Source organism: Natator depressus, chromosome 8 (genome assembly GCF_965152275.1).
Source record: "Natator depressus isolate rNatDep1 chromosome 8, rNatDep2.hap1, whole genome shotgun sequence".
NCBI lineage: Eukaryota > Metazoa > Chordata > Testudines > Cheloniidae > Natator > Natator depressus.
The window spans coordinates 93949832-93973009 of record NC_134241.1 but is presented as its reverse complement, the minus strand read 5'-3'; the positions used below and the strand labels follow the sequence as shown (position 1 = coordinate 93973009).

At 46.0% G+C, this 23178-nt stretch overlaps 1 protein-coding gene across 1 annotated transcript; it reads right to left on the bottom strand.

The window, feature by feature from the left end:
- Positions 1-446: 446 nt before the first annotated feature.
- FAM151A (family with sequence similarity 151 member A) lies at positions 447-13496 on the bottom strand. Its single transcript, XM_074962304.1, has 8 exons — positions 13298-13496; positions 10305-10451; positions 8514-8666; positions 8028-8187; positions 6121-6345; positions 5033-5172; positions 3272-3415; positions 447-1944 (listed from the first exon to the last, which is right to left on the bottom strand). The coding sequence occupies exons 1-8, from the start codon at positions 13431-13433 to the stop codon at positions 1277-1279; spliced, it is 1773 nt and encodes a 590-aa protein (XP_074818405.1). The 5' UTR covers positions 13434-13496; the 3' UTR covers positions 447-1276.
- Positions 13497-23178: the final 9682 nt, after the last annotated feature.

Genomic DNA, 23178 nt, shown 5'->3' with positions numbered 1-23178 from the left:
GACCATTAAAGCACACCCAAAAATACACTGTGCCCGCACTCTTGATACGTACGCTTTTCTGAAAGGTACTGGCAGATCCTAGCTGGGAAGAAGAAATATGCCCCTCTCCCCACCACTTCTTTACTTTTGTTGTGGAGGTTGATCACAAACTACAGTGCCTGTGAAACTGGTGTGGGAGCGAGCTGGATGCTGACGAGCTAGAGTCTGTGCTTATCTCCTGGGGGTAACCTGAAGCAAACCACTGTAAAGAAAATGTCCCTCCAAGGCGAAAGGGGGAGAAACTGGGCTATGTGGAGAGTTCCACCTTAGCAATAACTAGCCATAGATAAAAACCCCACAACCAAACTGTGTCCAGAAAACAGGCCTCCAGCTCAAGCAGATGAAATTACATTTATTTAAAACAATTATTTGTCTGACAGCAGCTCCTAGAGGTTACACCTACCTGCAGAAAGACAGTCCTTGCCCCCAAGAGTTTACAATCTGCTCAAACGGACAAAAGGTAGGAGAGAGGAAATCCCATCTCCATTTTACAGATGGGGAAAACGGAGACACAGAGATTAAGGACTGATTTTTTTTTTTTTTTTTCAAAAGGGCTCGGTATGTTGGGTGCTTAATCTCAAAAATCTAGTCAGAAGTATCCCACTGGGAGCGGTGGGGTTTTGAGCTTCTTTTGATAATCTAGCCCCATTGGATTTGCTCGGGATCACAGTGTGTGTGGTGGTAGAGCCAGGATTTGAGTCCAAGTGCACTGCCTTAACCACAAACCATCCTTCCTTAAAGAGAGAAGCCCGTCCCTTCCGCCCCACCCCGCCAGTGTGTTAACTACTGAACAGCCTGACACTACAAACCAAAAGGGGATCTGTTGGGAGACGTGTTCAAAGCAAAAAGTACAACCAAATAAATTAAACTCTATTTAGAGAATAGTTCTACTGCCCAGTCCCCCAAGTGCAGGAGTCAGTGACAGACCTGCCACTACTGTGATTGCCAGAGTAATGCTTGCCAAGGCTGATCACTCAGAAGAGAAGTTTTCCTAACAAATGGGCCCTGGAAAAACTTGGGGCACTTACCAGGCTCTCAGGGAAGTTCTAAGAAGTTGGTTTGAAAACACAGTGATCACAGAATATCAGGGTTGGAAGGGACCTCAGGAGGTCATCTAGTCCAACTCCCTGCTCAAAGCAGGACCAATCCCCAATTTTTGCCCCAGATCCCTAAATGGCCCCCTCAAGGATTGAGCTCACAACCCTGGGTTTAGCAGGCCAACGTTCAAACCACTGAGCTATCCCTCCCCGACATCCACCATCAAAGCACTTCTGCATTGTCTTGGTATGTTATAATAGACCCCCTTCTGTGTATGTGTTCGGATAGACCGGAGTCCTGGGAAGCCACCACAGTAGCTACCCTCTGTGTAACTGTGTTGCACAGTGATGGTGTAGCTGGGTGAAATCTCCAACAGCTTTGTAGTTGCCAGCCATGATCTACTCAGCGCCACAGCCTCCAGCTGAAATGACACTTGTTGCCAGAGATCCTTACAGAGTGTGAGCATATCTTCTACCAATGGGCCGGTGTAACCAGCAGTTAGCACTTCCCTGGGCCAGCCAGGGGCTATGGTAACATACGGGAAAATGATGTTGATGGCTGTTAAGAATTCTTCACCTTGCATGTATCCCGGTGTCTCAAAGCTTCCAAAGGAGAGAGCCATGCTTATCCAGATGGGGTTCCATAACAGATTCTGGGCATATAGCTTACTAAGGAGCTCAAGAGTAGGGCGAAGTGCTCCAGGTTCTGTTATGTTCAGGAATATCCCCCAAGGATTGAGATGTCTGTATACTGTAACTAGACACTGTTCCAGGGGGAGGCCTGCTGATGGATACAGTGCAACGGGAATGAGATTTCCACTGGTGCTGTTCTGTAATGCAATGTCCAAGGCAATCATGCCCCTCTTTTCTGGAGAACAAAGGAAAGGGAGATAGTACATAACAGCCTGAGCCTCAGTGATCCCTTTAACATAGCAATGTATTTGTTATGTGTAATTAGCACTAAGATTTAAAGGGAGGAAAGGAGCTACACGGCTCCATTATATGTGTTTGGGTAGAAACAATTCAACCGCTAATTTTCATTGGACTATATGATATTTAATATACAACAATGATAGATACTGATTGCCTGCGTAATTGATTCAAAGTGTATTCTTAACTGCAGATAACGAGCGCTTTCACTGTTCTGTGCATCATCCACCAGTTCCTAGTGTATCCTCTCCAGATAGTTAATTGGGGATGGGGAAAATAATTGATTCATATCTGGTAGCATAGTGAGATTCACACTAGGGTAAGAGGTAACCTTCCACCTTTTGGCCTTTCGACCAGTAGCATTTGGGAATCTTAATCCTGCTTCTAACCTAACCCAGGATTGTTCCTCATATAGATTCTTCATTGCCTGAAACAGCCTGGTTTTATATTACTCCAACAATGGGTCTTTTCCTACTGCTTTCATAGACTATTTCATAGATAGGGCCCTACCAAATTCACCGACGTGAAAAACACGTCAGGACCCGTGAAATCTGGTTTCCCCCCATGAAAGCTGGTCTTGTGTGCTTTTACCTTATACTATACAGATTTCATGGGGAGACCAGCGTTTCTCAAATTGGAGGTCCTGACCCAAAAGGAAGTTACAGGGGAGTCACAGTATTGCCACCCTTATTTGTGCGTTGCCTTCAGAGCCGGGTGCCCAGCTCTGAAGGCAGCGCCCTGCCAGGAGCAGTGCTGAAGTAAGGGTGGCAAAACCGTACCATGCCACCCTTATCTCTGCACTGCTGCTTTCAGCACTAGGCTCCTGGCCAGCAGCCAGCGCTCTCCAGCTGCCCAGTTCTGAAGGCAGCGCCACCGCCTGCAGCAGTAAGGTTAGCAGTACTGAAACCCCCCTACAATAACCTTGTGCTCAGTTTAATCCCATTTATATCCCCTTGTTTCACCCTGTCTCCTTACACTGTTCTCATTATTGTGGTGTTTTTTGCAACATGTTCTGCAGGCTTTGTTCTAGGAGATGCATAGACTACTCCTGTCATCCATTCCCAAGCTCTCAATTACCTAACCTGCCTCACTGCTGTCTGTAAATTGGGTTTATAGGCCACCAGAAAGTTCACTGGGACTTACTGACCCTAGTCTGAGAACTATAGCATGAGCTACAACTCTTAGGAACTGCCACGTCTGTGACGACTTATGAAAACCCCTCCAGTTCTGTTAGATCGGTACATGGGGAAAGACGTGTTACTCACCTTTAAGAATTGACAGTGTTTCCAGCCTGTTCTCATAGTGATCCATCCCATACCACTCTATCCATAGTTCATCGGAGTCTGCTGGGTGAAAGTAATCTAGCAAATTGCCTCCAGGATAGTAGAATCTCTTTCTTGTTGAATTCACTGTTGGGTTGAGAGGAGGGGGAAAATGCTGAGTAAAATCATTCCCTTTCAGAGTACTGTGTGTGCTTTTGTCTTTAGGGCTATGGCTACAGTAGGATACCATGTAGGAGCCATAACTTGCCATCATGACAGCTGTACCAACTATGGTAACAGTTGAAACTATCGTGTAGACCATATTTACCACTTTGTCATCTGACTCTGCTCAAACTAGATCACAGCCTAGAATTTCACATATAGTTAAACACTGCTTAGTCCCTTGACCTAGCTTGAATGTGTTCCCAATAAGCAGCAATTTAGCTAATAGTCTTAAGTAGTACACATGATCATTAAGTTAAGTTGGGTCTCTGGAATAGAGCCAATAAAACCCCATCTTGACTAAGTGGAGTACAGCTGTTTATCCTTCTTGTACCAGAGGGGAAGCAAGTACACTTCTGAGAAAAGGGTGCCTACTAGTTCGGGAGGCGGTAGGGGAAGGTAGAGGGACTCATTGCTCCCAAACTGAAAGGGTCAGCCTCAAATTCTGCCAATCCCATGTGTTGTGCAGAGGGACCTGAGAGCAGAGCTTGGGACGAATACTTCCTGACTGTACAGGATGAGTAACCTGCAAAAGGCAGGGGAGAAAATGGATTATTGTCTCTCTAATGATTCCTTGTTTGTTTCTTCGATGTATAATGGAAACCTTGAATTTACTTTTTAATTCTTCTACTTTAATTTTATGACTTTAGAAATGTAGGTCTTCTCTACCTTGGAAGAACCCAGAGATCTAATGAAATCATGACATCACAAAAGACTAGCTTAGGAGCTACTGAAGGAGGAAGACCTTTTTTTTTAGCCCAGACTGTTTAAAACTCTGGGAATTTGTTTTGGTTAACACCTACTTAACTCTAATGGGTAACGGATGCTCGGGAGAAAGGATGCCTTTGTTCTAGACTCAACACCTGTGCCTTTTCAGTCAGTGTGTGCCATCAGATAGATATCCTTTATGGCCTCAACAAGTCTTCCAGCAACACTAACTGGAAACCAGACTTATGATATCTTCAAGGTAAAAAACTAGCAGAAGAAACCTTTAAACAATCTTTCAGGCCTCCTGTGTATCAAAAAAGGAGAAAAAAGAGCACAACCCCTTTCTTTAAAACAAAGAAACTTTGTTACAGGTCCCAGAGCAAGTGCCTATTTACAGTATAGAGCACCCTCACTGCATAAGTGCACATCAAAATATAGCCAGGACATTTTCTCTGCCTTTCATAATTGTTCTTTCAAGTGGGCTCAAGTTAGCTGCTAGCGAAGGCGCACTTGGACGGTCTCACCACCGTGGGTCTGAGCCCCTTTGAAATTGGTGTAGCTTTAGGAGGCAGTGTGGCCTTGGGGACAGGGCAATGGAAGGGGAGTCAGTAGCCCTGGCTTCTATTCCCAGCTCTGCCACTGAGCTGCTGTCACCTTACACAAGTCACTTCACCTCTCTGAGCCTCAGTTTCTTCTCACACCCTTTGTCTTGTCTATTTAGATAAGCTTTTTTGGAGCGGGGACTGTCTCCTCCTATGTGTATGTACAGCACCTAGCACAGTGGGGTCCCAATCTCATTTGGTGCCTCTGGGCGCTACTGTGATACAAACATACATGCTACTTCCTTGAACTGAGAGAGAACAGGATTGTAAATGTCGTAATAGATTTGTTCAGCACGGCTATTATCCCGGATGAACAGGAGATCTTCCACTGTGATTGGATCCATCTTCCCCTGCCACAGAGTCAGGCTATACCTGTGGAGAAGAGAGAGCATTGAGCTGGCCTGGGATTCTCGCAGGTTCTCTGGCTGGCTTTTCAATACTGGAGGTACAGTTGTCTAATTAGCCATAGCTAGTTTGGTCCCTTTCAAATGGAAGTTTTTAGTTCTGAAAATAAGTGATGCTCTGTAGGTTTAGGGATCTGGAAAGATGACACTGTCCAGCACCCTGAGCAGTTCTCTTTTAATGAGAGACACTGTAGAAGGGTTGTTTATTTGCAAGTGTCTGACTATAGAAAGGTTTCTGTGACATGGGAATAATTTGTACTTAGAGGCCCGACCACTTGGAGCTGCAGTGTAGGCAAGGTGCTGGTGGCCGGTACCGTTCTTTAAGTCAGTGGTTCTCAACTAGGGGTATGTGGACCCTTGGGGGTACGCAGAGGTCTTCTAGGGCATACTCAACTCATCTAGATCAGTGTTTCTCAACCTGGGGCTTGCAGCCCCAAGGGTGGTCATGGGATGGGTTTAGGGGGGTCACAGATGCAGGGCTGGCATTAGGAGGTGGCAAGGCAACTGCCCGGGGACCCACGCCATAGGGTCCCCCCACGAAACAGTTACATGCTCCAGCCCTGGACGGCAGGGCTTGGGCTTCAGACCCGGCTCACCAGTGGAAAAACAGGCTCAAGCATCACAGGGAAATGGAAGTACAATACTTATATTCCAATGGATTTATTTTATAATTCTATGGTAAAAATGAGAAAGTCAGCAATTTTTCAGTAATCATAGGCTGTGACACCCTTTTGAATTTCATTTCTGACTTTGTTGGCAAGTAGTTATTGAGTTAGGTGATACCAGGGGTACTCAAGACAAATCAGACTCCTGAAAGGGGTCCAGTCATCTGGAAAAGTTGAGAACCACTGGTTTAAGTGGTTTAGTTAATCCTGCTCAAAGGACTAAAGATGAACTTGTGTGGTTAACTCCTTACCTATGCGACTGAGCCAGCAGCCAGCTGAAATGGGGCCAAGCCAATCTCAACAGGACGGCCCTGGCAGGGAAGGTGACCCTTTGGGGCAGCGTCCCCGCGATGCTATGCATCTCTTGAATCATTTTCTGAGTGTAGGTTTTGTTGGGGAACAGAAATGAATAGAGGGTCGTCCACCCTAGAGAGAGTGTGCAGTTTGGGTACTTCTCCTGGACGAGTGAGAGGAATCTAAAGGAACCACGTACAGAGCAACAGTTACTGTTAAGACCTGCAAGCAAGAAGCCAGTAAACAACAACTTTATTAAACCTACAAACTTATGAACAACACACCAGATGGCACTCCTTTTATATCTACTGTACTACACACACTGCTTTTTATAGGCAACTCTCAAGAACTCTCTCCCCCTCCCGCCTCTTGGGAAACAGGTGAGAGTCTGGGCAGACCACAGTAGAAACTCATCACGGTGATGCATATTGACTGGGAAATTTTGCTGTGGACAGGTAGGTTTTACTGTAGCTCAACGCTAACCCATTAGACCCTTGGCTTGCTCCTCATATGAAGCAGAAGTGGCCTCTCTATTGATTCACATAAGACTGCAAATGGTGCTGAGTGAAAATACCTGTCTGGTGACAGAATCCTGAATAAAAAGAGGAACTTTACCCCAGTCCATGCTCGGATTGCCATGTATTTTGAGCAATGCAGTAAAAGACGTAGTAATTTGGAAAAACTGTACAAAAATAGAGTCTAGGTGTTGGTGAACCTCAGAAAGTTTGGACTTTGGGCTGGGCTATCCATTCCAGCTAATTTTTTTTTTTTTTTAAAAAGACTCTGGCGTTTTGAAATCCTGGGTTAAAATGCCAGAGGTTGATTTAACAATTGTATAGAAAATAGAAACTCTGTAGGTTTTTAGAGTAATTTCTGTAGAACCCCACTGGTTTGATTCCTATTAAACTGTACAGGATTTTTTTTCCTTACGAGAGGAAAAAGTTCAGAGCGGAGTTTAAAAGTCCATTCTGTTGCTCCTACTTTAACTCCCTTTCCGGTGGGGTGTGTGTGTTCCAAAATAGTCTGAGCTAAATTTGGGATGGAAACCCCAGATTTTCAGTGTTAACTCTGTAACTCCTGGCTTTTTTGTGGGCTTAAAGATGTAGGTTTTAATTTTTTAAATACAGTCTGAGAGCTCCTATTAATAACAGTATGTGCACTGAGAAATTTGAGCAGATCACTTTAAACCAACAGAGTTCAAAAATCAGTTTCTCCTTTATTTACCGTAGAGGAGAATGGGAGCAGGAGACCTCCAAGATACAACTCCCATGAGTCACCGTGGTGGTGTCCCCAGATCAGAATTTGTAAATTTTCAAGGGTTTAGATTTTTTGATGAAAAGTCAAAATTCTCCATGGGAAGCTGTTTTAGTTTAAAAACACAATTTTCTGTCAAACAGTTTCAATGGAAAATTTTTGCATAGCCCTGGCTAACAGTGTTACCAGCTGTTACAGGGTAACCAAGGATTATTAAACTCAAGACTCCAGCAGGCAACTGGAGGAGGGAGTGATTTCTGGAATCTAAATATGTTCTCCGGGGGCTTGATCCAAAGCCTATTGAAAGCCCCCCACGCACGTGAATAGCTGGATTAGGCACTCAGTGACCTGGGATCTTAAATGGTTGGTTGTCGTCTTCTTTCCTATATAAACTTTTTTTTGCCCATCTTTGTCAGCTCTTTAACCGAACTCCATTCTTGGCGCTTCTTGGGGTCACAGATTTCTTACTGCAGTAGAGGACTGTTGCTAGTGTATAACAGCGTATTTTGTTCCAAAGCTATGGAAGTGGTCAGTACATCCTGGGATATAAGTAACTGAAAAGTGCAAAATAAGCCATGAAAGTGATTTAAGAAAAATGCATTTTACTCACAAACTTGCGTTAATTGCAGTGTTTATGGGGACATTGGGACCCATTAGAATATCTGCGTTCAACCACAGAGGTCTATTGAGCTTCACTTCCGAGGATTTCTTTAGTAAAATATTCAGAGATGGGCCAACTGCCTTGATGCTTTTGAAATCCAGCTTGATACCTGTCCGAGAAAGAATCCATTGAGAAATTCCATTTGTATTTGATAATAGCAGCTGGCCAATTATGCACAAATGTAAATAGGAGGCCTGTTTCTACAGCACCATAGGGTCCTGGTCCAGGACTAAGGCTCCTTGGCACTATGGTCGTACAAATAATTGATGATGATGATGATATCTTTAACATTGCCTATTGCTAGTCCCCAGCACTGCCCCTTCATTCCCTGCCAAATGGGGTGTGAAGAGCATGCTTCCGAATTCCGTATGTTCATAGACCACTCAGGGCAAAAGGTTACATCAGCTTGTTTAAAGGCATAGCACTTTAGATTACCTTTGCTAGATGAGTTAAGGACGACATCCAGCCATTCCTGAAGAGTGTTGTCACTGTAAGTAGCGGGGGGATGGGCCATGATGGGCTTGTCGGTCTCATTAGGAGTGTTATGTCCTTCTATGTTGACATCTGCTTCCAGGATCATGACATCACCTGTGTGCGCAATGAATTCACAGTATGAATCCTTGACTGGAGTCTGTGTATGTAAATTACACCCTCCACACTTGTCAGTGTCTTCACAACATATGAAGGCAGCTCCCTATGGGCTCAATCCTGCAAGGTGCTGCACACTCTGTTCACTACCCAGCAAAGCATTTAAGCCTGTGCATAGTCATACTGAAGTTGATGAATTACTCAGGTGCTTAAAGTTAAGCATGTGCTTAAGTGCTTTACTAGATAGGGGCCACAATGCTCAGCTCTTGGAGGCTCAAGCCCTGTGTCTCTCACAGATACATATGTGATGTTTCCTGCCTCTGCTAGACCAAGGAGCCGCAATGTCTTTCTTTAAGTGGGATGGTCACCTACAAGGCAGCCAGCAGCTTCACCAGTTCCAGGATAATAGTTTTTGCTCTGATCATAAATATGGCCAGGGAAAGGAGGAGCCCCTATGGTCCATTAAATGATTAGAGAGATGATAACAAAAGGCCTGATCCAATGCCCCTTAAAGTCAACAGGAGTCTTTCCATTAATTTAACTGGGCTTCAGATCAGGCCACAAATCCCCCCTCTCTTCCAGCTGTAACTAGTCCCTGGCCATTCCAGGTGAGTGATACCAGACTGGAAAGTTTCAGTTTTTCTTTCTGGAATGGTTCCAAATGCTCTGTGATGAACCTGAGTTAGCAGATAAACCCCTAATCTGTGATTTATCTCTCAAGGTTGGAAAAAGCTGATTTTTTTGGTACTGTCTTGCATCACTATGGAGCTTTCTGTACTTTCCTCTTGTACGTTATCACCACAAGATAAAACTGCTTCAGGTGAATGTGGCACGAAACATTCAACTTTTACAGACTAGCTTTATCTCATGAAGCTATAAGCAAGCCCGGCTTATCGCTTCAGGTCAGCCCTAACTTTCAGCATATCCGGGATTTCTGCTGCTTGGTTCAGTGTGTGGAATGATGTTCTCATCTGAACACTAAACTTGAGCAGCCCTCTTCTCTTCCTTAAGTATTCTACTTTTTACTATTACAAAGCCCAGTTTCAATCCATTTAGTTTTATCTTAAATGTGGGATAAGCCCCTCAGCATTGTCTTCTGGGTAGGAAATATCTTTTTTGCCCCAATCAGATAAATTGATAAATGAATCACTCAACAAATGCTCAGGTGCCACTATTTTGATCAAATCATTCCAACATCGAATATTCTCAGTGTTTGCCGGAGCTCCCTACATTGCGTGCTGGCAACTAACTCTCCTGAGTGAAATCCTGGCCCCACTGAAGTCAACCAGGAGTTTTGCTATTGACATCAGTGGAACCAGGATCTGACCCTATGGCTTTCCAATATCATGTAATTAGAAACAAAAAGGACAGGGACCTAGGATTTGCCAGACTGGGCGAGACCACTGAATCACGTAGTCTGGCATCCTGCTTTTGGCCATGCTTCAAAGGAAGGAAAACTCCCCACTAAATATGTAGTCAATTGTTCAGTGCTGTACCCAGTGAGAAAGGGGGGGGAAAATTCCTTTCTGCATCCTGCAGATGATCTGATTACACTCTGAAGTGTGAGACCCTGCTCCCCTTGCTATCTTAGCTTTCCTAGCTACACAGGTTATTACAGATGGAAAAAATATATTTTACTCTTCAAGGCATCCGCCAGCTCGCTCTTTTTGTTTGCAGAATGGTACCAGGTGACCAGCAATCCATCGTTCCTGTCAATGCTCCCCAGATTTAGCAGGTATTCTAACAGGTCTCCATCTGTCTCAAAGGCTGGTTTGGGTGCAGAGTCTGAAATACCAAGGAAGATTCGAAATAAGTAATTTTTAGGGCTGTTGATTAGTCGCAGTTAACGGACGTGATTAAAAAAAATCAATCGCAATTAAAAAAAAATTGTGATTAATCCCACTTTTAAACAATAGAATACCAATTGACATTTATTTTTGGATGTTTTTCTACATTTTAATTATATTGATTTCAATTACAACACAATACAAAGTGTACAGTGCTCACTTTGTATTATTTTTATTACAAATATTTGCACTGTGAAAATAAAAGAAATAGTGTTTTTCAATTCACCTCATACAAGTACCATAATGCAATCTTTTTATCATGAAAGTGCAATTTACAAATGTAGATTTTTTTTTGTTACATAACTGCACTCAAAATCAAAACAATGTAAAACTTTAGAGCCTGCAAGTCCACTCAGTCTTACTTCTTGTTCAGCCAATTGCTAAGACAAAACAAGTTTGTTTACGTTTACAGGAGATAATGCTGCCCACTTCTTATTTACAATCTCACCTGAAAGTGAGAACGGGCATTCGCATGGCACTTTTGTAGCCAGCATTGCAAGGTATTTACGTTCCAGATATGCTAACATTCTTATGTCCCTTTGAGCTTCGGACACCATTCCAGAGGACATGCTTCCATGCTGATGATGGTTTAAAAAAAAAAAAGTGTTAATTAAATTTGTGACTGAACTCCTTGTGGGGGAGAATTGTATGTCTCCTTCTTTGTTTTACCCGCATTCTGCCATATATTTCATGTTATGGAAGTCTTGGATGATGACCCAGCATATATTGTTCATTTTAAAAACACTTTCAGAGCAGATCTGACAAAGCGCAAAGAAGGTATCAATGTGAGAGTTCTAAGGATAGCTACAGCACTTGACCCAAGGTTTAAGAATCTGAAGTGCCTTCCAAAATCTGAGAGGGATGAGGTGTGGAGCATGCTTTCAGAAGTCTTAAAAGAACACCACTCCGATGTGGAAACTACAGAACCCGAACAACCAAAAAAGAAAATCAACCTTCTGCTGGTGGCATCTGACTCAGATGATGAAAATGAACATACATTGCTCCACCCTGCTTTGGATCGTTATCGAGCAGAACCCGCCATCAGCATGGATGCATGTCCCCTGGAATGGTGGTTGAAGCATGAAGGGACATATGACTCTTTAGTGCAGCTGTCACATAAATATCTTGCGATGCCTGCTACAACAGTGCCATGTGAATGCCTGTTCTCACTTTCAGGTGATATTGTGAACAAGAAGCGGGCAGCATTATCTCCTATAAATGTAAACAAACTTGTTTTCGAGTGATTGGCTGAACAAGAAGTAGAACTGAGTGGACTTTTACATTATTTAATTTTTAATGCAGTTATTTTTTTGTACATAATTCTTCATTTGTAAGTTCAACTTTCATGATAAAGAGATTGTGTAACCTACACACCGCCTCAGTGTGGTGTCCTGTCCCATCCGCGAGCACTTAAAGAGAGATATAAATGAGTCTGCTCTACAGCCTTCGCTCACAGGCAGTTGGCTTTTAGCTCATGGGGTAGAGGCTCAAGCATTTAGCTCCTGAGGTTCCCCGCTTCGATCCTGCCCGTCGCCGACCAGCGTCTGTTGGCGTTCCAAGAGCATTACTGTGGTGTTATTAGGTGAATTGAAAAATACTGTTTCTTGTTTTACAGTGCAAATACTTGTAATCAAAAATAAGTATCAAGTGAGCAGTGTACACTTTGCATTCTGTGTTGTAACTGAAATCAGCCTATTTGAAAATGTAGAAAACATCCCAAAATATTTAAATAAATGGTATTCTATTCTTGTTTTAAAAAGTGCAATTAATCGTGCGATTTAATTGCAATTAATTTTGGGAACCAAATGGGAAACTAACCCAAGCAATAGCTGGGTTTTGAAGAGTGGGACCAGAAGGGAAGTAATAGAGAACTGCCTGACTGCTCCCAAATGTTTATGGCCACACAGAAGAAACAGTGCTACAGACTATGTCCTTTTGTTTTGCTGATTTCAGTGGAAAGCTGCAGCACAATGGGGGTGGGGAAAGGGTTACACCTGTTGCCTAAGCAGACTTTTTGGCTGGGACACAATGGAGTTAGTGCCAAGAGTGACTGTAAATTGTGAGGAACAGTCCTGTGACTCCTAGTTCTTACTGCAGGTGCGAACACAGTGAGCGTCTTAGCTCAGATGAACATGAACAGTGCTGGTCAGACGACCATGCATTTTTGATCTCCGTATGCATAACAATGTAGACATTGATCCCTGCAAGGGCAGTGGTTAAAAATCTAATTAAAAAACACCTTGCTCTGTATAGTCTCCCAGTTCTAAACATTATGTCAGTAACAGACTGTTACAACTCAGGCAGACAAACAAAATATAAATCCCCTCTCCAGGCTGACAAATTGTATATTAAGTTTAGCTTAATGCAGTTTGAAAGGACAGCTCTCCCACCTGTAAAGTCAGTGTTTACACAGCCTTGGGATGGCATTTATATTATCATTGCAGTGTCACTTCTGGGGAAGCTCTCCTTACATATCCTTTCTGCAGACGGACTCCAGGTACCCCATTTATTTTTAACAAATGAAGCCTGTTCCTCCACAATGAATGGTGTAAGATATTCTCCCTGATCCACAAAGCTATCACACAATCATCATTACATCTATCACACCTTAGTGTCTTCACTTTCTCTTCCCCCACTCCCCTTTCAGCACAGCTGGCTCCCATCCAGTTTGTTTCTGCTTCTTTTTCCCATGCAAATAATTTAGCCACTTGCCCCAAATGCACCCTTGGGAGCCAATCAGCCAGAATCTAAGGTCAAGAAGCATTTACTGGTTTGGCTTTGTACCTTGGGGGGGATTCCTGTTAATGGTCAGACACACAGCCAGAGCGATGCAGGTAGAAATCACCGCCACAGCGCAGACACCAATCACTGTAGCTCCTGTCACTCCAATGGAAGGACACCTCCTCTGACTGGAAACCATGACAGGTGCACCCACTCTTGGGCAGCTGAGTTATGAAATTCCAGCTTCCTTCAAAAGAAAACTGAGCGTAGGAGAACTGGCTGGCTGAGGCTGGGGACGTTTGTAATGATTAAACTTGCCGAAGGCTGACACTGCCTAAACCTCAAACACGCTCCAAAGGCAGGAGCTGATCCATACGTTGGCCTGATTCTTGGACAGCTTCTTTCTAACAGCTCTGCCTTGGAGGGCTCCACATCTACCACCCAGCACTGCCTTTGGGGACTGTACCACAGGGAGGCCTTTATGGAACTGCCTCTACGTAGGCATCAGCCCCTCCTTCCTTCAGCTGTCATGTAGGCAGGGCTGGATTTTAAGGGCCAAGTTCCATTCCCTCGCTCTCTCTAAGGAAAGAGTCTCTCCCTCCCTCTGGGAGCTGAGCTGTTAATGTCACGCCTTCGGTTTCCCGAGCCAGCACCAGACAAGTGCTCAACTAAGGTTACATTGGGAGAATGCTAGGACGTGGCCAGCGCAGGCTGAGAACAGGGCGCCTGCGGGTTTGAAAAGAACAAGTATAAAGCCACGTGGCTGGGATCCCTGCCTGACGGCATTGAGACTAATGCAGCCAGTCACTACAGTAACCTGAACAGCTTAGCTTAAGGTTACAGTTTGAAACACACAGAAATCAGGAACGGCAAACGGGCAGGCATTCACAGAAACCTTATCTCACCACACTGCACACAGCAGTGTCAATTTTGACCTCGGATACTTCTGTGAAAACCTCACTGACGTCAATCAGATGTGTGTTTTCCCCTCAGGGCAGGATGCGGCCTACAGCACACTGATGTTGGCCCATGTAAGTCCACTGAAGTCAGGTGGGGCTGAGTCGATTTTCACTGGCTGAGGAACTGGCCAGTTACATTTAACAGTGTAACTAGGAACCTACCCTACACCCTGCATGCAATGGTGCGAGTTAATCCCTCTGTGAGAACCTTATTCTTGATTTAAAAACCAAAGAACTACACCAGACTGACGGTTGCAAACCTCTGAGTAACTAACCCACCACTACACATGTAATCCCCGTTTGGCGCTGGCTTAGTACCTGTATGAGGTGCGGACAGGAGATGGGGACTTCACAGGCTTTGGACAGTCCCCAAGTTTCTGTTTTCTGGGCTAGTTTCACGGTGCTGCTGGTAGGCCCCCGACGCTGCCCCTGCTTGGTGTGCTGAAGATTCACGCTGCTTGGCGGTGCCTCCAGTGAGACACGGGGTTAACCACACTAAGGCCGTGGCTACCACGCAAGACCTCACAAATAATTCAAACTCACACACGCAAACAAATTTTAAAACAATAACTAAAAACTTTATGTTAGGATTTGATTAAAGAGACCTGGACAATACAAATATTAAATGATTAAAATGCTTAGAGAGATTTAATGATGCTGTTTAATTACTAAAGGCTACACCGATACGAAGTCAGGTGATCACACATCTCCCCAGTGCTCCTAAACAGTAGAGTCTCCCCGCTCTCTGTTCCCATGGCTCAGGTACCTGGGTGTTGCACATAGAGACATGCTGCAGGCCTGTAAGGAGATGGCGTTAGAAACACACTTCACTACACTGGGAACTGGCAATGTAGGGCTTGACGATTCAGGTAGCTGAAAGCCCTTTTGCACATGCAATGTGCATTAATGGTGAGACATTAAACCCTACCTATCTAACTCTAACACAGGGGACTCACTCAGGGTCCTTTTCTGGCTGAGCAGGCAGGAGACTCATGCAGGCAAGCAGGTCCTCCCTGGGGATTGCTGGAGAGGGACTAACTGCCCACTCTCTCCTGGAACAGTTTTTAAAGCTTGGAACCCCTGGGTTCAGTTGTAGTTAGGTCTCTGGAGCCCAAATCCCAGCTCTGGTGTGGGCTGGCTGCAGGGCAGGCAGGCTGCAGATGGTGGCAGGAGGAGAACTGGACTGTCTCGGCCTGTTGCAGGCAGGCTAGGGGAAGGAGGAGCAGATTGTCTTCTCCTGAGGCTTTTCTGTAGGCCGAGGTTACAGACTGGCCAGTTGCTGGGCCTGGAAGTGCTGTCGAGGGAGGAGGGTTGCCAGGGTGACTGGGGAGTTGCATCCCTCTCCTGCTGCCTGGGAAGTCAACAGTGTAGGACTCTTGTTGGGGACCGCATGGAGGCCTAAAAGGTGAGTTTCTTCTCTTGGGGCACAGCCCCCTCACTAAGAGGGTGTGTGTGTGTGTGTGTGTGGGGGGGGGGCTACATCCTTAATCTTGATGCCGCCATCAAGACTTAGACTCTAACTGTTCAAAAGTCCAAAGTGTCCAATGTCCAAAACTGCAAGGTCTGCAAGTCACTTATCTAAACAGTGCTATCTGGTTACACATAATTCCTGCTTAACCACATCATAACGTTTATCTTTTACTTTATATAGTATGAACCTTCACAGGGAACACATGAGACAGCATCTGACAAAATTAGCCAGAGCTGATATGAACCTTTGCACCACACTCAACAAAAACTCACCAGGCACTGCAGGGGAATCGTAGGTGAGATGGCACACAGGCTTTATCAGTCTCTGAGGCCTTGCTTCCTCTGAAAATCCTTCTTCTGTGTTCGCTGTAGTCTTCGCGACTTTAGGGGTAAAGTCAGGTGGGTGTGTGACTTGAGGAACTGTGCTAGCATCTATAATCTCACTTTCTTGTGCTCTACGTACTTCTACCATGCCTTTCTGTTGGAGCTGTGCTCCAGGACCGGGTACGGTGACTGCTTTCTCTGCAGCAGAAGAAGGGTGCCTGTCAAATATAGGGGTGTCAAAAAGCATTGGCGATGGATAAACACACTGTGTCTCATCATCTGAGGCCGACTTGCACTCTTCCTCTAGAGGAGCAAGATTACTTCCTTCAGATGACTTGGGTTCCTGATTTCTAGCCACTGGGTGAATCACGGGGTTTCACTGTGGGTGCTTCAAGAAAATGAACTAACTGTCCTATTGGCAGAAGCTGGTTTCTGTGCAAAACTTTTATGTTGCTTGGTCCACTTTCTCACTTCAAGTGGTACACTGGAATGTCTGGTAGCTTCTGAACTATGATGTACGGGCCAGACCTCCAACGGCTGCTGAAACTGTGCTCCCCAGGGATACTGAGATTTTTGTATGAGTCCATGGTCTTCAGGTAGCAAATCCTGTTCAATTATTTGTCTGTCGTATCTGTACTTATTACTGGAGTTCCCTTTCTCTGCAGCATTCCTTGGGAACTTGTAGGCCGCACTCAGTTGTTCTTTAAGCTGCGTTACGTATTGCACGTAGACTTCTTGACTGGCGCCATCTGGAGATACTCCAAAGCACATATCCACAGGCAGACAAGCTTCCCTACCAAGCATTAGGTAGTCGGGTGAGAATCTGGTAGACTCATTCTGGGTGAAGTTGTAAGCATGCACAAGATGACTTATGGGCTGATTCCGATGGGGCTTTTGAGCAGGATCAAGCTCCTGCTGACGGTCACCCTGCAGAAGCTACGGCACGGAGTGGGAATTCTTAACACCTGCCACCTGCAGCAATTTCCTTCATTAAACTACTCTTGAAGTCTCTGCCTTGGCCAGACTGTATTCGTGCCGGCAGGCCATAATGATGGAAATACTGTTCCCAGAGTACCTTTACCATGTTGGTCCTTAGTCAGGAAAACTTGTGCCTAGTGCGTGAAGTGTTCCGTGATGATCAAGACATTGGTGGTGTTGCTCTGGTTCAAGAGATAAAGAGTCCACACAGACCAGATCCATGAGCCCTTTACTTGTGCTGGGAACTAACTCAGCTGAGTGTTTGGGCGATGTCTTCCTGGCAATGCAGAGAACAGCTTTTGGAGTATTGTTCAACGTCCCGTGCAATACGTGGCCGGTAGAGTCTGGTTCTCACAAAGTCTGTAGTTCTGTAGGGTGTGGGCTCTGGGGTGGGGCTGAGGATGAGGGCTTGGGGTGCAGGAGGGGGTTCCGGGCTTGGGCAGGGGGTTGGGGAGCGGGAGGGGGTGCGGGTTCAGGGCTGGGGCAGTGGTCTGGGGTGCGGACTCTGGGAGGGAGTTAGGGTGTGGGAGGGGTTCCAACCTGGGGCAGGGGTTTGGGGTGCTGGAGGGGGGGTGGGCTCCCAGTCGGCAGCGTTTACCTTAGGTGGCTCCCGGTCGGCGATGCAGCAGGTAAGGCGAGCTCCCTGCCTGCCTGCCATGACTCCGCGCTGCTCCTGGAAGTGAGTGCCATGTCCGGCCCGTAGGTGGAGGGGCCAGGGGGCTCTGTGTGGTGCCTGTGTCCGCAGGCACCATCCCCGCAGCTCCCATTGGCCAGGGCCAATGGGAGCTGCAGAGCCAGCACTGAGGGAGCGGGGGCAGTGAGTGGAGCGTCCCTGATTGCCCCTCTGCCTAGAGGCCGCACGGACATGTCGCTACTTCCAGGAGCTGCGCGGAGCCAGGGCAGGCAGGGAGCCTGCCTTAGCCCTGTGGCGCCGCCGCTCGGACTTTTAACAGCCCGGTCAGCAGCGCTGACCAGAGCCGCCCGAGTCCCTTTTCAACTGGCCATTCTGGTTGAAAACCAGATGCTTGGCAACCCTAACCTGGCACCGCAAATGTGGTGCACTCCTCCACAAGCACGTCCCCAGCACTGCAAACACAGTGCCCTCCTCCCCTCGCATGTCCCCGGCACTACAGACGCAGTGCCCTCCTCCCTTCGCACGTCCCCGGCACTACAGAGAGGGTGCGCGCCTTCCCGAGCACGTCCCCAGCACTACACACACACTCTGCAACTTTTAACTCTGACCAACATTCACCAGTAGCCCAGTTGTAGTATGTAATTAGATTTCAGGCTTATTCAAACTCCACACCAAAGGGCTCCCAACCAAGGCTGTAGGCATCCTTGACATACATTAAGACACAAGATTGTAGGAGATAGACAATAAAAGTTCACCAGAGTGGTAGCATTTCTTCCTCCCACCCTACTACACAGCATTTGTGCACCAGTCTTGTGACACGTACCCCTTTTAAAAAGCCCCATGGCGCTTTTCCACTAGACAGAAAGGCCACCTTCCAGTGATGCCCATCCAAGCACGTGGGCTATGCAACATGCCCAGACGGTCAGCAGAATCAGGCTATTTCAGGCCTTGGGAGGCAGCATAGCCCAAAGGAAATGGGCCCTATGACAAATGCTCTGCCAGCAGGTCCTTCCAAAGAGTGGCTAATTCAAGATCCTCTGCCAAACACAGCGGTGGCGGTATGGCTTGGGGAGAAGCAGTCTCTTAAACGAGCAGGTCCCAAGCTGTTTAGGGCCTTAGGCCAAAACTCCACCTAGAACCCAATACGCTACGAGCGCAGACCCAAAACACGGGTTACATATACTGCTACCAGGCGGTATTGCTTTACGAGCAGGCTGCCATACTCTGCATCAGCTTATGTGGTGGATAGGTTTAAGCTGTGGTCCTCCATGCAGAGTGCATTGCAGTGATCCAGCCTCCAGGTGACAGACATTTGGCCCACAACAGCAATGAGCTGAGGACTTCAGTAGCTCAGACATAGGTCAAGGGATTGTTTACAGAAGTGGGTGGGTGAGAGTCTGTGGCCTGTGCTGTGCAGGATGTCAGACTAGATGATCATAATGGTCCCTTCTGACCTTAAAGTCTATGAGTCTATGAAAACAAGCAAAGTTAAAGAAACAGCTAAACATCCACCTCGCTTTAAAATTAAGTGATCAACATAACCCCACTTAGCAATATTTCCACTGCCAATAACCGGCATGTTCTCACCACACACATACAAACCATTCACTTCACTTCACCAGTGGAGCACGTTAGCTGGAAAAATATGTGCTCGCTTGTAAAGGGATCACTGAAACAGAGGAGTGGCTATTTTGCACACAGACTAGAAGCCGGAGAATAATCTGTAGCACATTCATGCATATGGGAACACATAGCACGTCATGTACATCATCATCTATTTTTAAAGAGACATGACATTCCACACTTGAGCCTCATACTGGCCACCACTGGTTGGCAATGAGACAGAAATTTCTAGCTCCTATTCTGCAAACACTTATGCATGTGAGTAACTTTTTGTAATGAATTCAAGCAGTCCATTCACATGCATAAATTACTCATGTGTGTAAGTGTTTGCAGGATCCTGGCCCATCCAGTGCTGGAATTACCCCAAAGTCCAGCAATTCTGCTGGTGATGTTTGTAATGCAGCAATCTGTCCACTAGCAGCTGGATTGAGATCACTAATTTATTACATACAGGTCACTGAACAGTCATGACGTGGTAGCAAATTTCACTACAAGCCCAAGCTGCATTTGAGCAAGCAATCTGCCTTGGTTATTACGTGACCAGGACTTAAGGAAAGTTCCATGGGACGTCATGCTGACCTGAATTTTCAACTGGGGGAGTGTAGAAGGGTATGTCTAAATGGATGTGTCCCTCTGTGGATGCATACACACGAGTGAGGATTGCACACCTACTAAAATGGATTTGTATAGACCACCATGGCTGGCAAGTGTGCACAGGGATTTGCACACTTAGCTGATGCTGACATTGGCACTTGCCTAGTTCAAGCGGTGGGCCGTAAAAAACGGTTCTGAATCACTACTGGCCAAACTCTAGTAAGTTAAAAGATGCCACATGTGTGTGCCCAGGGATCAAAATGCCCCTTAGTCATTTACATACATTGAATGGTGTTTCTAAAGCGATCTGTGGCACTGGTTTGTCTGCTGAATCCCTGCAACCGGATGACAAGGAACATCTTCAGCAATTTCAAGTCCTCCTCTGGTGAGCGTGTGTTTTATTCATTATGCTGAGTACTCACTCCCCCGGTCTGTAATCTGACAGCCTGGTAGATGTGGATGAAAGGCTTTTGCGGGGTTCAAATGAATCAAATCCTCTCCCCCAGGCTGACTGAAGACCATGCTTTTGAAATATTTCAACACTCGTAGACAAGATTTGTGCTAAACAGTCAGGGCTCTCACTCAGAGCATTGCCGAAGGCACTACAGCTGCTCATCATGCCCTCAGGCTTGGTTCGATGGACCAGACCCATTTTAACTGTGCGCTAACCAATACAGGGCCACTTTGGAAACCTTTGTGCATTTCAAAGAGGCTTCTAAGCACAAAAATCCTTCCCTCCATTAAGATGCTGCTGCATCTAAACTGGCTTGTTCTTTGTTCTTCAGCAGTCCCACAAATATCTCTGCAGATAATCATCAACAGATCATCCCTTTGTTTCTGTAGCTCCTTGCCATGGCACTCAGCAAGCTGGACAGCGAGGGACAAACCATTTGTAAGAATTCACTGAAACGTGTAATAAAAAAAACCCACGCTCTTTAAAATTAACAATCAATGGATGTCCCCAAGTCACCAAAGGCATGGGGATTAGAAACGGCCTAATTGGCATAGGTCTGTGCAGTCTGCGTGGGTTTAGACATGCTGAAAGCTTCCATGGTAACACAGGAATTGTCCAGACTGGATCAGAGCCAGGGACCCTCTAGTCCTGTCTCCTGTCTCTGACAGTGGCCAATACCAGCTGCTTCCAAGCAAGGAGTAAGAACACTGCAGTAGACAGATGTGGGACAATCCACCTCCCACACAGGTCTCAGCCTGATCTCTAATAGAGATTGGTTTCAACCCTGAAATATGAGGTTTAATGCTGCTGCCAAACTTTTGTTATACATTAGGATAACTGGCTATTCTTGCTATCCTTAACCATATCCAATCCCCTTTTCAATCTTAAATTTTTGGTATAATGAGTCCAGGGCTACAAATTCTTTAAAGCAGCAACAGCAAACTCCCAGTGAGAGACTGACCCTGGAGTGGACAGGATTCTTTGTCCCCTATAAACACTTTGCACAAACAACCCACTGGCTTTCGGTGAAGGAGAGGTGTGAGCGAGAAGCTGATGGGATGATTTATGCGACAGGGTTGCAGCTGGGACGTGAGCAGATTCCTGCCCATCTCCAGCACAAAGCCCTGGTGGTTATAAAATGGTTTCAAGGATTGGATAATATTTTTGTTTTCAGCGGGAACAAGACATAATTACATGACAGCACATCTTTCTCAAGGCTGTCCGCACTGAGGCCACTCCTGTAATTTATGCCCTGAGTGTGTCGAGATGTGGTAAGGAAAGATGGTGTCTCACACAGCCAAACCCTTTCAGGTGAATGAAAATAAAGCAGGAGGCAGCATTGATGGGCTGTAGCAATGGCCATGTGGCTCCTCAGAAGGTTTATTTTAATTAATTTCCAAGCCCGCTGTAATAGCAGATAGCACTTTCTTCAAACCTTCCCTTCTACTCCCACCTGCTGGCTGATGCTCCTCACTGCTCCTTGGGAGAGATGTGCTGGCTCTTCCTTCATGCTTTAGTTTAACATCTCCCCTAGGATTCTCAGAATTCCTTCTCCAGGCTGAATGTTGATTTTGGCTGCCCAAAGCCTAGAGGGTTCCAGAGATGGGTCCCCTGGACAGAGTTTGGATCCAAACCTGGATGAGAATTTCCCCCCACATTTGGGAGTGTTCAGATCTGAAGTTTTGGTTCCGCGTGTTGCAGAACCAGCCGACAAGTTTAGATTTGAATCTGAACATATATGCCAGGGCTGGGCATGTTTGGTTCTGGCCCCTCTCTAGGTAACACAACGACTCACATTAGTGGTGTCTGGTCCTCCCAATGTTCTCGGTGTGAATGAATCAGCTTGTGGAAGTGAGCTTGGCTCCATGCACACCCAAACGCCACACTCTTGAGCTAACTCACTAAAGGGATGTGACAAATACAATCCATTAGCGACTTCTTCAAAAGCCCAGCCCCGGAAGTGTTTGAGCAAAGGAGAATTTGTTATCCCGTCTAGCATGGAAACCTGGCGTCTTTCATCTTAAGGTGTGTTGGGGAGTAAAAAATGGTCGGTTCATCAATTTCCTTGATTGAGGCAGATAATTTGCTGTGGAAGGCCAATGCTTTGCACGGATAAAAGGCCAGCTTTAGGGTAAATATCAGAGACCGTCCCAGTTTTTTTATTTATGAAGCTTAGACGACATTTGATGTGATGCTCACTTTTGGTCTGTAGGTGGCAACTGCACCACAAAAGATCACGCCGACATCTTGGCTAAAACACAAAGCAGCAACCACTGCTTCTGTGTACTCTGTAGGGACGCTTTGCCGGCCATAAGGCCCATGGAGTGGGAGAAGATTATTCAATGGTCAAAGCACAGAACTGGGAATCAGGAGACTTGGCTTCTACTCCCAGTTCTGTCACTGACTTCCTGTGTGACCTCGGCCAAGTCACTTAACCTCTCTCTCTGCTTTAAATTTCCCGTCTGTCAAATGGGGATAATAATATTTTCCTGACTCCAGTGGCGTGATTGTCAGGAAGCAGGGCCTGCAGCAGAGCCAGTCTCTGGGCAACCGAATGAGCACAGCTGGCCTGCAGTAGGCTGCCTAATTCGCTACGCCCCCTGATTCTTCCAACCAACAGCAGAGCAGCTCTTAAGCCCAGCAGCAGTTCAATGGCTCCTCAAAGCCATTTGCCCATGGTTGTGCTAGCTCCTGCTTGTTCCCACCCTGTCCCTACCTTGCCTCACTTTATGAACCAGGATCTGACCTTCAGCTCCTGGGCTAATTTGGCATCATGTACCTAGATGACATCCTCATTTTCGCCTAAAGTCAGGACCACCACAATTGTCACTTCTTGGAGAGACTCTGCCACAATTACCTCTAGGGAAAGCTCAAGAAATGCGAGCTCATTAAAGACACCATGGACTTC

Excerpts from the sequence above, each read along its gene's own strand:
- FAM151A (XM_074962304.1), bottom strand. The coding sequence starts at position 13,433 with ATGGTTTCCAGTCAGAGGAGGTGTCCTTCCATTGGAGTGACAGGAGCT. Across the intron at positions 8,667-10,304 it reads GCTGGCGGATGCCTTGAAGA|GTGATGTCATGATCCTGGAA; the intron begins GTAAAATATATT and ends TTGCGCACACAG. Across the intron at positions 8,188-8,513 it reads CCTTAACTCATCTAGCAAAG|GTATCAAGCTGGATTTCAAA; the intron begins GTAATCTAAAGT and ends TTTCTCGGACAG.